Source organism: Prionailurus bengalensis, chromosome E2, assembly GCF_016509475.1.
Source record: "Prionailurus bengalensis isolate Pbe53 chromosome E2, Fcat_Pben_1.1_paternal_pri, whole genome shotgun sequence".
In the NCBI taxonomy this organism is placed as follows: Eukaryota; Metazoa; Chordata; class Mammalia; order Carnivora; family Felidae; genus Prionailurus; species Prionailurus bengalensis.
Window position 1 is genome coordinate 14693283 of NC_057352.1, and position 13900 is coordinate 14707182.

At 50.8% G+C, this 13900-nt stretch overlaps 1 protein-coding gene across 6 annotated transcripts in view; it reads left to right on the forward strand.

Moving 5' to 3' along the window:
* AKT2 (AKT serine/threonine kinase 2) overlaps positions 1-13900 on the forward strand; it is a 52258-nt gene that overhangs the window by 25979 nt on the left and 12379 nt on the right. For all 6 annotated transcript variants that reach the window (XM_043598901.1, XM_043598895.1, XM_043598896.1 and 3 more), the window contains exons 3-4: positions 3664-3792; positions 5411-5522. In XM_043598901.1, coding sequence (XP_043454836.1) covers positions 3664-3792; positions 5411-5522 — 241 coding nt within the window. The remainder of the gene's footprint in view (positions 1-3663; positions 3793-5410; positions 5523-13900) is intronic.

Sequence of the window (13900 nt, forward strand, 5' to 3'; positions counted from 1 at the left end):
AAAAAAAATTTTTTTGATGTTTATTTGTTTTTGAGAGAGAGAGAGACAGAGCATGAGTAGGAGGGGCAGAGAGAGAGGGAGCCACAGAATCGGAAACAGGCTCCAGGCTCTGAGCCATCAGCCCAGAGCCCGACGCGGGGCTTGAACTCACGGACCGCGAGATCGTGACCTGGCTGAAGTCGGACGCTTAACCGACTGCGCCACCCAGGCGCCCCTTATTTTCTTGATAACATCTTTTGCACGGAAGTTTTATTTTATTAAAAAAAATTTTTTTTTAATGTTTATTTGTTTTTGAGAGAGAGAGAGAGAGAGAGAGACAGAGCATGAGTAGGAGGGGCAGAGAGAGAGGGAGACACAGAATCTGAAACAGGCTCCAGGCTCTGAGCTATTGGTACAGAGCTGTTGGTACTGAGCTATTGGTACAGACGTGGGGCTCAAACTCAACGGACTGCAAGATCATGACCTGAGCCGAAGTCAGACATCCAACTGACTGAGCCACCCAGGCTCCCCAGAACTTTTATTTTTAATGATCCACTTAATTTTTTTTTTAAGTTTATTTCTTTGGAGAGAGAGAGAGAGCGCATGCGCACACACACATGCACACACACACACAAGCAGTTGAGGGGCAGAGAAAAGGAGAGACAGAATCCTAAGTAGGCTCCACGCCATCAATGCAGAGCCCGATGAGGGGCACACACTCACAAACTGTGAGATCATTATCTGAGTCGAGATCAAGAATCAGCTGCTTAACCAACTGTGCCACCCAGGCGCCCCTTAGTTTTTTTCTTTTATTTCTAGTTCTTCTGGTGTCATATCTAAGAATTCATTGCCAAATCCAGGGTCGTGAAGACTTGTTTCATGTATTCTTCTGAGAGTTTACCATTTTAGCTCTTATCTTTAAGTAGATCCATGTTGAGTTAATTTTTGTATATAGTATAATGTGTGAGGCTGGGGTCCAGTTCTGTTCTTTTGCATGTGAGTCTCCAGTTGTCCCACACCATTTGTTGAAGAGACTGTTTTTTTCCCCATGGACTAGTCTTAGCACTCTGGCTGAAAATCGATTGGCCATAGATATGTGGGTTTATTTTTTGACTTTCAGTTCTATTCCATTGGTCTATATGTTTATCCTTAGGCCATACTGACTGATGACTGTAGCTTTGTAGTAAGTTTTGAAATTGGGAGGCGTGAGTTCTTTTACTTTGTTCTTCCCCCCATCTCCCAATATTGTTTTTGGCTCTTTTAGACCCTTTGCCCTATGAATTTGAATTCTGTGTGAATGTAAAGATTGGCTTTTCTGTTTCTGCAGACTAGGTTGTTGGAATTTTGATAGGTGCCGTGTTGACTCTAGATTGCTTTGGGGAGCATTGCCATCTCAACATAGGAAGCCTTCCAATCCATGAACACAGGATGTCTTTGTATTTGTTTAGGGCTTTAATTTCTTTCAGCAGTGTTTTGTGGGTTTTAGTATGTACATCTTTTGCCTCCTTGTGCTATTATAAATGGAATTTTTAAAAAATTCCTCTTTGGATTGTTCATTGGTGATGTGTAGAAACAACAGCTGTTGTTTTTGGGTTGATCTTGTTGAGGTTATCAGTTCTAGTCATTACTTTGTGGCTTCCTTGTGATTTCTTATACATAGAATCATGTCATGTGCACATAAAGATCGTTTCACTTATTCCTTTTCATCTGATGCCTTTTATCTTCTTTTCTTCTTTTTCTCTGGCTAGAACTTCCAGTGCAGTGTTTAACAGCAGTGGTGGAAGCAGTAGACTGCTTCGTTTTTTCCTGATGTTTAAGGAGAAAGTTTTTGGTCTTTCATCATTGAATGGTGTTAGATGTGAGTTTTTTATAGATGCCCTTTATCCTGTGGAGGAAATTCTCTTCTGTTCCTAGCTTGCTGAGTATTTTTATCATGAAAGGGCATTGGGTTTTGTCAAATACTTTTATACAGCAGTCAAAATGGTCATGTGGTTCCCCCCCCCATTTGATTAATGTAGATTACGTTGATTGATTTTCATATGTTGAACCACTTTTGCATTGCTGGGATAAAACCCACTTGGTCATCATCCTTCCTTTGTGCTGTTGAATTTGGGATTTTTGCTAGTTTTTTTTTTTTTTTTTTTTTTTTTTTTAAACTTTATATACATTGAGTCATTTAGTATCCACACTGGAAGGAATTTAATAAGTTAAAACCCATAATATACTTAGGACAGTGCCTGGCATAGAATGTTACCTTATCATTGTCACCAATTAACAAATATCCCCGTGAGAGGAGACAAAGACTCAGAGAAGTGAAGTGACTTATTGGAGGCCACACAGCACACATGGCTTGGAGCCCATCCTGTGATCACGCCGTGTGAGTTGAGGGCCTGGTGCAGTCTTTGCTTGCTTGCACAGTGGACTGATGATAACAGAGCATCTGCTGAGTCCCTGTGGTGTGTTGGGCCCTAAGCTGGATGCTTTATGGTTGCCGTCTCTTTTAACAGCTTGGGCTGTAATTCGCGTACCATACAATTCAGCCATTTATACGGTTCAGTGGCTTTTAGTGTATTCAGAGTCATGTATCCATCATTGCAATCCATTTTAGAGCATTGTCGCTACCCTGAAAAGGAACCTGCCCTTCCCCTTGGCCATTCCCCTCCAGTCTCCCTCCAGTCTCCCTCCAGACTACCTCCTCCCCTGCTCCCAAGTCCTAGGCAGCCACTAATTTGCTTTTCACCTATAGATTTGTCTACTCTGGACATTTTATATAAATGGAATCCTATAATTTGTGGTCCTTTGTGATAAGCCCTTTTCACTTAGCTTAAGTTATGGTTCATCCATGTATTAGTAATTTTTATGACTAATACCCTGTTGTATGTATATGCCACGTTTTGTCTATCCGTTAGTTGATGGACTTATGGGTTTCTACTTTTTAAAAAAATTTTTAAATATTATTTTTGAGAGAGAGACCGAGAGCAGGGGAGGGGCAGAGGGAGGGAGATACAGAATCCGAAGCAGGCTCCAGGCTCCGAACTGTCAGCACAAGGCCCGACCCAGGGCTTGAACTCATGAACCACGGGATCACGACCTGAGCTGAAGTTAGACACCCAGCCGACTGAGCCACCCAGGCGCCCCTCACCATCTTACTTTAATCCTTAGCAGCCCTCTGAGGAGTGGGTCCTTGCAGTGTGGATGTGTGTACGCGGGGTGCTTGGATATTCGTGGTTAGAACAAATGGAGGCAATCAAGGGGCACTCAGAGGGCACAGCAACAGTTATACCCTGCCTGGCACAGTGTTGTGACATTTGATCCACCTGCACGGCTGTCCTGGTGAATACCAGCCCATGGGATTTGGCCTTACAGGGCCACAGGGCATGTGTGTTTAGAAGCCTGGGCCTCCCCTGGGACTGTGCCACGCGCTGGCAAGGATGGCTGGGATGGCTTGCTGCTGGCCACACGCTGAGGCAGCTGGTGCCCTGGGGCACTGCAGCAGGCGCCTTCCTGCCAGGCATGACCTCTGGATCACTGGGGCCCAGCCCAGCGCCCAGTCTGCGTCAGCAGGGGCTGCCCGGAGGTTTTCTCCTCCCTGCCCTCTCATCAACCCTCCTCCCACCCAGGTGCCCTTTGTGAGGTGCTGTCAGCCTGCCCTGACCTCTCTCCCTTCCCCCTGCCTCTGATCAGGTGAATACATCAAGACCTGGAGGCCCCGGTACTTCCTGCTGAAGAGTGACGGCTCCTTCATTGGATACAAGGAGCGGCCTGATGCCCCAGACCAGACCCTGCCCCCGCTAAACAACTTCTCTGTCGCAGGTGCGTCTCAGGGCACGCCATGCCAGAGTTCAGGTGCTCAGAGAACCGCTGGCAGGTCCTGGGGGCACGTGGGGGTTGGCCTTTGTTGGGTGCAGGCCTGTGCAGGGCCTGCTTGCCCTCGGGGTCCCTTCCCCACCCTTCCCCTCTGCCTCACCTTTGTGTCAGCTGGGCCTCAGGAGGGAGAGCTGAATGGGTAGCCAGTGGGGAGGAGGAAGAAGGGAGAAGCCAGGCATTTCCCCAGCCCCTCGCCCCAGGCAGCACGCCTCTGCACTTCTAAGTCTGCTGGCCAGGCCCCATGGTTCTGGCTGGTGTCAGCTGCCTGCGTCCTGCGCTCTGGTAACAGCACACTTCTCTGTCCCTCTAACCTAAGACAGTGTGGCTTCCCACTCAGCCGATCACAGGGCCGACTTGACGTCCTCCATCCCCCCTGTGGTACCCCAAGTGGTGCCTTTCAGTGGACCCTGGCCAGGGAAAGCTTGACCGGCCCAAATCCCTTGCCTGGCCTTGCAGAACCACAGTCTTGCCCCTGACCCTCTGCTTCCTTCTTTCCCTGGTGACCTAATTGGTCACCGTGTCCTCATCGTCCCACCTCCTAAGAACATTTCAAAGAAAGCCCCATCTCTTCTGCAGCTCCTCAGCCCCAACCACCGTCCTCTCCCACCGGCTCCCTGCACCAGCTTCTTGCCCGGCGTCACCCCTCAAGTCTGCTCCTACCTATGCTCTCTGAAGCCAATTCTAGTTCCCTCTCTGTCCTGCTAAGAGCCTGTCTCGGTCACTTTCCCTGCGGTTTGGTGACTCTGATGTGGCTGTGCCCTGCACCAGTTTTTCACCTGAACTGCCAGCCTATCCTGAGAAGCTTCCTGTGCGTTTCTCCCTGGATGTTCTCTAGGTCCGTCTCACCCACCGTGTCCCAAACTGGCCTTCGAGTCTCCCCTTCCCCAACTCCATCTACCCTGTCTCTATCTCAGGGAGGGCCCTATTGCCTCCTAGTGTGCAGGCCAGAGATCTGGGCCTCATCCTAGTGGCCCCACTCTGCCATAGTCCCGGCCTCTTCCCCAGGCTCCCAGTCTCCCTTCTGTCACTGTCTGCAAGGCAGCTAGCAGGATCTGTCTAAATCTCTTCATGTCCCTCCCCTATTGAAAGCCTTTCATGGCTCCCTTTTGCCCTCAAGCCAAAGTCGAGGTTCGTCACCACACCCCCCAAGCTCTGCAGTCTGGCCCTCTCTTCTCCCCTCCTCACATCTAGTGCAGAATTTACCATTCCCTCACTGTGCTGGACTCTTTACCTCTGGGCTTCTGTATACAACGCGCCCTTCTGCACAACTGACTACATTCCTTTCTGCTTGAGGGCTCGGTGCAGAGATGCCCCTTCCTCTGGGATATGCCTGAGTTCTCTGCTAGGTCGGCTGCCTCCTGGGCTTCCCCCATGACCACTGAGCTGTCTTCCCTGACACACACTGGACCTGGAGCCCCGTAGGGACAAGGCCAGGGCTGACTCAGTCAGTAACGTATCTCCACACCATCTGGCATACAACAGGAAGGTGGCTCGGGAATTGTGGGCTGCAGGCCGGCAGGGCTGTTCCCTCACCTTCCTGCCTCTGTCCTCTCTCTGCCTGCAGAGTGCCAGCTGATGAAGACTGAGAGACCACGGCCCAACACCTTCGTCATACGCTGCCTACAGTGGACCACTGTCATTGAGAGGACCTTCCACGTAGACTCTCCAGACGAGAGGCAAGTGTGGGCCTTTGTGTAGCCACCCTTCGAGAGTGGCCAGGCCTAGTGTGAGGAGGAGGGCTCCTGGGCCCCCTGCCTAGGAGTTTCCGGTCTCAGCCCTTCTGAGAGCTAGAAAGAGCAGGGGTTCTTAGTCTGCAGACCTCATTCTGTATTCTTAGACTGGAGCGTGCATTGGGATCATGGGCAGTGCTTAACAGTACGGAGCTTTGGGCCTACTTCAGGGTCTCTCGTTGGCTGCAGATCCCTGGAGGGTTGGGGAGCTGCATTTTTAATTTTTTTTTTTTTAATGTCTTATTTATTTTTGACAGAGAGAGAGACAGAGCATGAGCGGGGGAGGGTCAGAGAGAGAGGGAGACACGGAATCCGAAGCAGGCTCCAGGCTCTGAGCCGTCAGCACAGAGCCCGACGCGGGGCTCGAACCCACAAACTGCGATATCATGACCTGAGCCGAAGTCGGATGCTCAACCGACTGAGCCACCCAGGCGCCCCAAGGGAGCTGCATTTTTAATGAGCATCGCCATTGATTTTGAAGCAGCTGGTCCAGAGAGCCAGTGTTAAAAAAGATCAATTTAATCATCAGAAGAGACGATACAGATTTACCTAGTTCCAAAATCAAACAGTGTAAGGAGGTTTCTCTCACTTCTGCCCTGTCCACCCCCACCCCTGCCCTCGGGTTAACTGCTCTTGTCCTGTGTCCTCGGAGAGCTTCACGGGTGGACGAGCTCATTCAGGGAGACTTTTGCACCCTGCTCTGGTCTGGCTCCCCTGCTTGGTTCTTTTTACACAAAAGGTAGCATTGTACTCAGAACTTGCTTTTTTACCTAACGTATATTAGGGAATCTTTCTGCTCCGAGATATAGAGAGCCACCGCAGCTGCTGTATTGGGTTTGGTTTTCGTTTGAGAGAGAGAGAGCACGCAGGGTCGGGGAGAGGGGCAGAGAGAGAGAATCTTAAGCAGTCTCCACGCTCAGTGCAAGCCCATTGCGGGGCTCCATCCCATGACCCAGGGATCACGACCTGAGCTGAAATCAAGAGTCAGACGCTTAACAACTGAGCCACCCAGGCTCGCCATTTAGTTTCTCTTTTAAACAGCTGCACACGTATGTCCCCAAGGTCACCTAGCAGTTTTTTATGAGTGGTGATTGGTGAATATTTCCGGGCTTCGGCTCATCATAGGCGGTGCTGCGGCGAAGTACCTTGTGCTTATCTCGCATGATACATGTGCGGGTGAATCCGTAAAAGGAATTCTTAGATTTGGGATTCCTGGGTCACCGGGAATATGCTCTTGTGATTTTGAGAAGTGATTCTCTTACGTGATATCTCAGAGTGTCCCCACAGCCTTTTGTTTTCAAACGTTTAGATTTTTACCAGTCCGATCAGTGGGAAATGGCACCATAAGGTGGTTTTCACTGGCCTTTTTCTCTCTGTGGGTGAGCTTGAGCATTCTCTTCCCGTGTTCAGGAGCCACGTGAGTTTCCCTTTCTGAACTGTCTGTTCATATCCTTTGCTTATGTTTCTGTTGCATAGTTGGTCTTTTTCTTGTTTTTGGAAGCTCTTCATGTATGAGGGAGCTTGGGCCTTTGTAATGCATCGCAAATCTCTTTCTCCCCACCTTTGTCCCTTTGGGACTCACTTTGAGAAACACTCCTTTGGCTTGTCGCGTGGGTGTGGCTTCAGCTAACCCTCCAGTGAACCCATTAAAACAGTGCCGTCCACGAGAAGTTTCTGCCATGATAGAAGATTTCAGTACCTGTGGTGTCTAAGAGGGTGGCCAGTAGTCACAGGTCCTGTTGAGGTTTTAAAACATGGAATGTGTCTAGTGCAGCCGAGAAATGGAACATTTATTTAAATATTTAAGTATTTATTTATTTATTTACTGAGCATGTGCACGAGTGGGGGAGGGGGAGAGAGAAAATCCCAAGCAGTCTCCACACTCAGCGCAGAGCCCGACGCAGGGCTCGAACCCACAAACCTTGAGATCATGACCTGAGCTGAAGTCGGACGCTTAACCGACTGAGCCACCCAGGCGCCCTGGTCACCCCCCTCTTGGACAGTGCATATCTAGAGCACACACAAAACAATATCATAAGACGTGTTTCCACAATATGTATTATAATTAATTGTCAGTGCGTAGCTTCCCAAAGTTAAAAATACACCTGCTCTGCTGAAGGCAACAGAACTACCTCCCATCTTGGGCCGTGAGGTGTTACTCTCTTGAAAGCTGGGGACAGAAACTGTGGACTGCCCTAAAAGCAGACCGAGACCATTAGATATATAGGGCCTGGGTGTCGGAAGGTGTCGGGTAAGAAGGGGAAGGTGACTCAAGGAAAGGGGACCAGTATATGCAAAGGCCGGGAAGTGAGACAGCTTGTCATCACAGGGACCACAGTGGGTTCTGTGTCACTAAAGAATCCAGGGTCAGGGGTCTTGGAAGAGGGGAAGTGGAGCTCAGCCAGGTCCTGGACTCCAGTTGGAGATCCTCCCCAGGGCTTGGCAGGCCGTGAATTAATTGGGGTTTGTCACAAGGTTGCTAAAAGATTCAGGGGGATGATAAACAGGAAACCCTTGATTCAGCAGTACCTGGCACACAGTTTGCAAGCCTGGAAAAGGAGCAGTGGGGAGCCGGCAAAGCATTTTGGTGGCTCCAGTCTCCATTTCAGTGGGATTCTGTGCTGTTTAGCGTCGGGAAGAATCCCTTTACCAGGACTGGGAAGGGGTGGGTGGACAGCCCTCACCTGGCTCCTTTTCTTAGCACGTGCCACTGTTGCTGCTGGAGAGAAATCTGGGGCTGCTCTGAGACCAGACTCCAGGTGCCTGACCTTAACCCTGCGGGACGTGTGAGCTAGCAAGAGGAGGGTGCTCATTTGTGGCTATCCTCACTGGCCTGCCCCACATAGGCCTGAGCCTGGGGAGAGGTGGCAGGGGAGGGCCAGCGACGGCCATACTGGCCACTGATGTTGTCTAGATGTTGAAACAGCCTGCTCTCTGGGCTCCTGGTAGCCTCTCCTGCCTTCCCCAAGATTCCCCTGCGTCCCCGCCATCTTGTATCAGATGTACAGGAAAGTGGGAAGACTAGTGTGAGAAATGAACGTCCAGATACCCTACAGTTCCTAGACTCAGCAATCCGGCCATTTGCCAGGTTTGCCTCATGTGGCTTTGTTTTATGCTAAACTGTGAACTTCCATGCATATCTCATGACGCTTTGCTCCTTAATACGTCAGCAGACCTCTGACTTTCTCCTACAGAATCATGATGCCATTACCACACCCAGGTGACCGTTCATAGTATAGTATTTACCAATCTGTCCGTATCCATGTCTACTGGAATTTCCCCAGTTGTCCGCAAAATGTTTTTCAAACCAGGATTCGCTCAAGGTACATGTTGTCTCTTTGGCCTGTTTTAACCTCGTTCAGCCCTGTCTTCCGTCTTTGCTCTCCCCCACCCCCACCCCCCTTTTTTTTTTTTTTTAAACAAGCTGGGGAAACTGTCTTGTAGAATGTCTCGCACTCTGGATGTGTTATCTTACTGCTTTTTGGCATTGTTTACTTTGTTCCTCTCTGCTTATATTTTCTGTATACTGGAAATCAGGGCTGGCAAACCACGGCCCAGCCTCCTGTTTTTACAAAGAAAGTTTTATCGGAACATGCCACATCCATTCATTTGCAAACTGTCTATGGCTTCTTTTGCCCTACTATTGCAGAGTTGAATAGTTGTACCAGAGACCAGGTGGCCTATGAAGCCTAAAATATTTACTATTTGGCCCTTTATAGGAGAAGTTGGCAGATCTTTGGTCTTAGCAGGTATACATAATAATGCATCATGTTATTATGATCTTCTTAATGTAAATCACTAAGATAAATGTAATTTCTCTGCTTAGAACTCTGAGTGGCTTTTAATCCCACTGGGAGTGAACTCCAGAGTCTATGCCGTATTCTGCAAAGTGCTACATGATCTGGTCTCCTCTCCAGAATCATTTCCTACTGCTAGTTCCCCCTCACTTCAGCCACAGCGGTCTCTTTGCTATTCCTTAAACATGCCATACACACTTCTGCCTCAGGTCCTTTGCATTTACTATTCCCTCTGCTTAGAAACCTCTTCTCCCAGGTATCATTACGGTTCTCTCCTTAGCTTCATGAGGTCTCTGCTCAAATGCCACCTTCTCAGAGTGTCCTGCCTTGCCCGCCATGACTCTGCTGTTCTTCTCCTGCTTTATTTTTCTTCATAGCACCTGTCTACCAGCTGTGACACTTTCTATTTATGTATTTCTGTCAGGAACATAAGTAGGTGTTCAGTAAGTGTTTGTTGAGTGAGTTAAAAGAATAATTAAAACTAATTCTCTATTGAGCCAGACTCGGTTTTAAAGTATTATTTTTAAGGGAGTGAGTTGCTTCATTCATTCATTCATTCATTCATTCAGAGAGAACATGTGCGGGAGGAGCAGAGAAAGAGGGAGAGAGAGAATCCCAAGCAGGCTCCATGGTATCAGCGTGGAGCCTGACATGGGGCTCGATCCCACAAATCGTGAGATCATGACCTGAGGTGAAATCAGGAGTCAGACACTTAACTGACTGAGCCAGCCAGGCACCCGTGTTCTAAGGTCTTTACGTATATTAACTCAGTTTATCCTCACAGCATTTCCAGGGATATTGGTAGTGAAACTGAGACACACGGAGGTGGAGGACAAAGGAGAGGAGAGCTGAAAGGCGTGGATTTTCCCTGCCAGGCAGCCAATCTGAGGGTGTCTAAACAGAAGGGGACCCCAGAGGCCCTCCAGCTATCGGGGTCTCTCTGGATCAGAGGGGGTCCCTGGATCAGAGGGGGTCCCTGGTGAGGGAGAGAGGCCCCCTGTCTGCCGTGGGCCAGGCTGTCGGCTCTTCTGAAGCTGCGCTGAGGACAGGCCTGCCACCTGCGGTTCAGTGGGCTTTCCTCTGGGGTGTCTCTGGTGCCGCTCAGCAGAGTAGCGTGGGGCTGGGCCCGGGTTGCAGAGTCTGACCAGTGCTGTGCCCCGTCTTGTAGCGGAGCTCAGGTCCTTGGCTGTGGTGAGGAACAAAGGAGGACGCGTCTGGGCCGGGCTCCTCCCGTGGAATTGCACTTGCTGGTGCCCTTTCTCTCTTCTGTCCCCTCTGCCACCGGGCACTTTGTCCTGAGGACAGCCCTAGCCCCCTGATGCTGCTTCTCCCTGCCCCCAATCCGCAGCCCATGGCAGCTGCAGACTTAAAACAGAAATCTGATCCTGTCAGAACTCCCAAGGGGCGGCTTGCCCTCACTCCACTCCTGGGCTCCCGGCTTTGTGTCCCCTGAGTCTTCCTGCCAGAGCGCCCCGTGTGACCCCCTGGGTCTCCTCTGGGAAGGAACCTGTAACTGTCAGCAGGGAGTGGTAGCGTGGCGCCAGAAGAGGTGTAGGGGCCTGGCTGCGAGTCTCTGCTTGGCCCCCTCCTGGCTGTGTGACCCCCACAAGTGACTCCACCGCTCTGTGCCTCGGTTTTATCAGAAACGCCCGCCCCCCTCCGGTGTTCTTGATGAGTATGGAATGAGCTGGTGTCTGTGGAGCTTTTATTTTTTTCATCGTGTCTCTGGGGAAAGGGGGTCGGTTCCCCTGGGGGCTCTCCTTTGAGGAGTGGAAGCACGGCGGCCCCAGCTGTGGGTGGCAGCTCCCCTCTGCCCCAGACACCGTGTTGCAAACCCTTAAGGAGTATCCTGGACGGAGGCCCTTGCTTTTTCTCTGGAATTCTGTGCCGCAACCTTGCAGTCTTGGCCCAGTTGGAACAGGATCGGGGGCTTGTCCGGTAGCGGGAGAGCCCCAGTTACCCCTGAACAACCTCCTACATCTCTGGGGGTTCTTTGGCTCCCTGTGGGGCTGGACGGTGTGAGCCAGGGTGGATGGGACAGGCCTCCCCCGGCGTCTTTGACACCTTCCTTGGGGCCGGCACTTCTGTGTGCTGTGCCCTGTGCGCAGCAGCTCACCCGCGCCTCAGCGTGCCTGGTCTCCCGAGGAGGGAGGGGTGAGCTCGCCCTGGTGGCGGAGCGGCTGTTCGAGCCCCGGCTTGTGCTGCTCTGAGGCCCGTGCTCCTCTCCACCAGCTGTGCAGCCCAGAGAGGCTCCTTCCAGCTGCCTCTGGTGCTCCCTGCCGGGGATGTGTCATTTCTTTACCCGGCTTCTGTCGATGGACTGTGTTCTCCCCCCTTACGAACAGAGATGATGGCACACTCTGCATCTTTGTCTTTACCTTGCCTTTTGGTTTTGTTTTTTTAAAGAGAGATAGCGACAGGGGGAGGGACGGGAACAGAGAGAGAGAGAGAAGGGAGAATATGAATCTTAAGTAGGCTCCACGCTCAGCCAGCAGCCCAACTTGGGGCTTGACCCCACGACCCTGGGACCGTGACCTGAGCCAAAATCAAGAGTCGGTGGTTCAACCAACTGAGCCACCCAGGTGCCCCTTTAACTTGCTTTACTCATGTGACAGTCCCTCAAGATCTCTGTACGTGAGCTATATGTGTATTTTTTTCTTTTTAATATATTTAGTGTGTTTCTTAGGAGATTGGTGATTTGTTTTTTTCAATCCATGGTCTTACACCATAAGTCAACATTTAAAAACTTCTAAGAGGACAGTCGTGATCTGATAAAGCAGATCGTGGGATGTGCCCCCCACCCACTGCCCCATTTCTTTGGAAAAGAGAAATATTAATGTGGGGATAGCGATTTACACTGTAATTTGTTCCAGAGGGGTCATGGGTTAAAACAAGTTGAGAAATGGCAGCCTGAGACATTGGCTCAGAGAGGGAAGAAGCCAGTGTTGCTCTGCGTGCGTGTGCATCGGGGCTCCATGTGCCCCGGGTCTGGGGTCACTTGAACTTCGGCTGCCTTGCTCACTCATTCCCCAGATACCACCTGAGTACCCACCCACGTCCAAACAGACGAGATCCCTGCCTTCATGGGACTGACGAACATGGGCTCTGGGGCCCCCGGGCTCGGCCTCGGGAGGGTCAGTGTGCCAGCCCTTAATGTTTGTGCTGGCAGCATTCACACCTCTGCCTTCTGAAGCATAATCTCCTGTGAGCAAGGCCATGTTGGGACTCCGAGCTTCCAGGTGTGAACTGGTACCTCTGGGCTTGGTGATGACTTGGTTCAGACCAGGTCGTGGATCAAGCGAGAACAGCTCTGCCCTTCGGCTCTTGAAGGTCACGGGCCCTCTGTGATTCCAGCTACCAGGCTCAGAGCACCGACTTGTGTTTTTCCTGAATTTTGTTTTTTAAATCTGTGCCTCCGTTTCCCTATCTGTAATGCACAAGGAAGGGTGAGTGGCCTGGGAGTGTTCGTAATCGGGGGACAATGGAATCAGACTCTTCCTTGCCCCTGACTCCCAGCTCCCCTCCCTGGAGGCAGCCAGGGCCCTGCGTCGGCGTCCTTCCAGAGGTGTTCGTGCCGGTGTGCATACACATGTCTGTGCGTCAATCCCTCTTTTCTACCTCCAGTAGTGTCACATTCCACACTGTTCTTTTTTTTTTAAGTTTATTTTTATTTTATTTTGAGAGAGGGAGAGGGAGGGAGGGAGAGAGAGAGAGAGAGAGAGAGAGATCGAGATCAAGCAGGGAAGGGGCAGAGAGAGGGAGACAGAATCCCAAGCAGGCTCTGCGCTGTCAGCACAGAGCCCAACAAGGAGCTCGAACTCATGAACCGTGAGATCATGACCTGAGCCGAAGTCAAGAGTCAGACACCCAACGGGCTGAGCCACCCAGGTGCCCCTCCGCACTGTTCTGCACCTTCTTTTTTCCGTTAAGGTATCTCCGGTCACCCCAAGCCCACACATGGATCTGCCTCCTCCTTCCTAGGAGCTACAGGGGGTCTCCTTGCATAGATGTTTCATGTGCGTTCTCTGCAGCTCCCAACGGCTGGCCAGCTGGCGAGCACAGTACTGTTGCCACCCTCCATTCGGTCCCAGGTGCCGTCACCCAGAGACACACTGGGTCTTTATAGAATACCAAGCAAAAACAGTGCCCACCTAAATTGAGATAGGCCACCGACTAAGATGCACCCGGATTCCAGCAGCGTCAGAACCTGGGGACATTGGTGCCACAGGACTGGTGGACTGTAGTCGCTGGGGGCTGTCAGTATGTGAGGAAGCAGAGACTGAGTGCAGCCCAGCAAGGTGGTTCCAACTTCTCAGGCCACTTGCACTGTGCGTGACACTGGCCAGGGGCCTCGGTGCCTCGGGTGTGCAGGAACAGTTTCACCTGCTGCCTGGGGCTGGGGGTGATTCTGGAAGATGTGTGGCTGACTGGCTGATCTCACTGAGGCTTATCTAAAACTTTTTTTTCTTTTTTTTTTAAAAATGTTTTTTTAATGTTTTATTTTTGGGACAGAGACAGAGCGTGAGC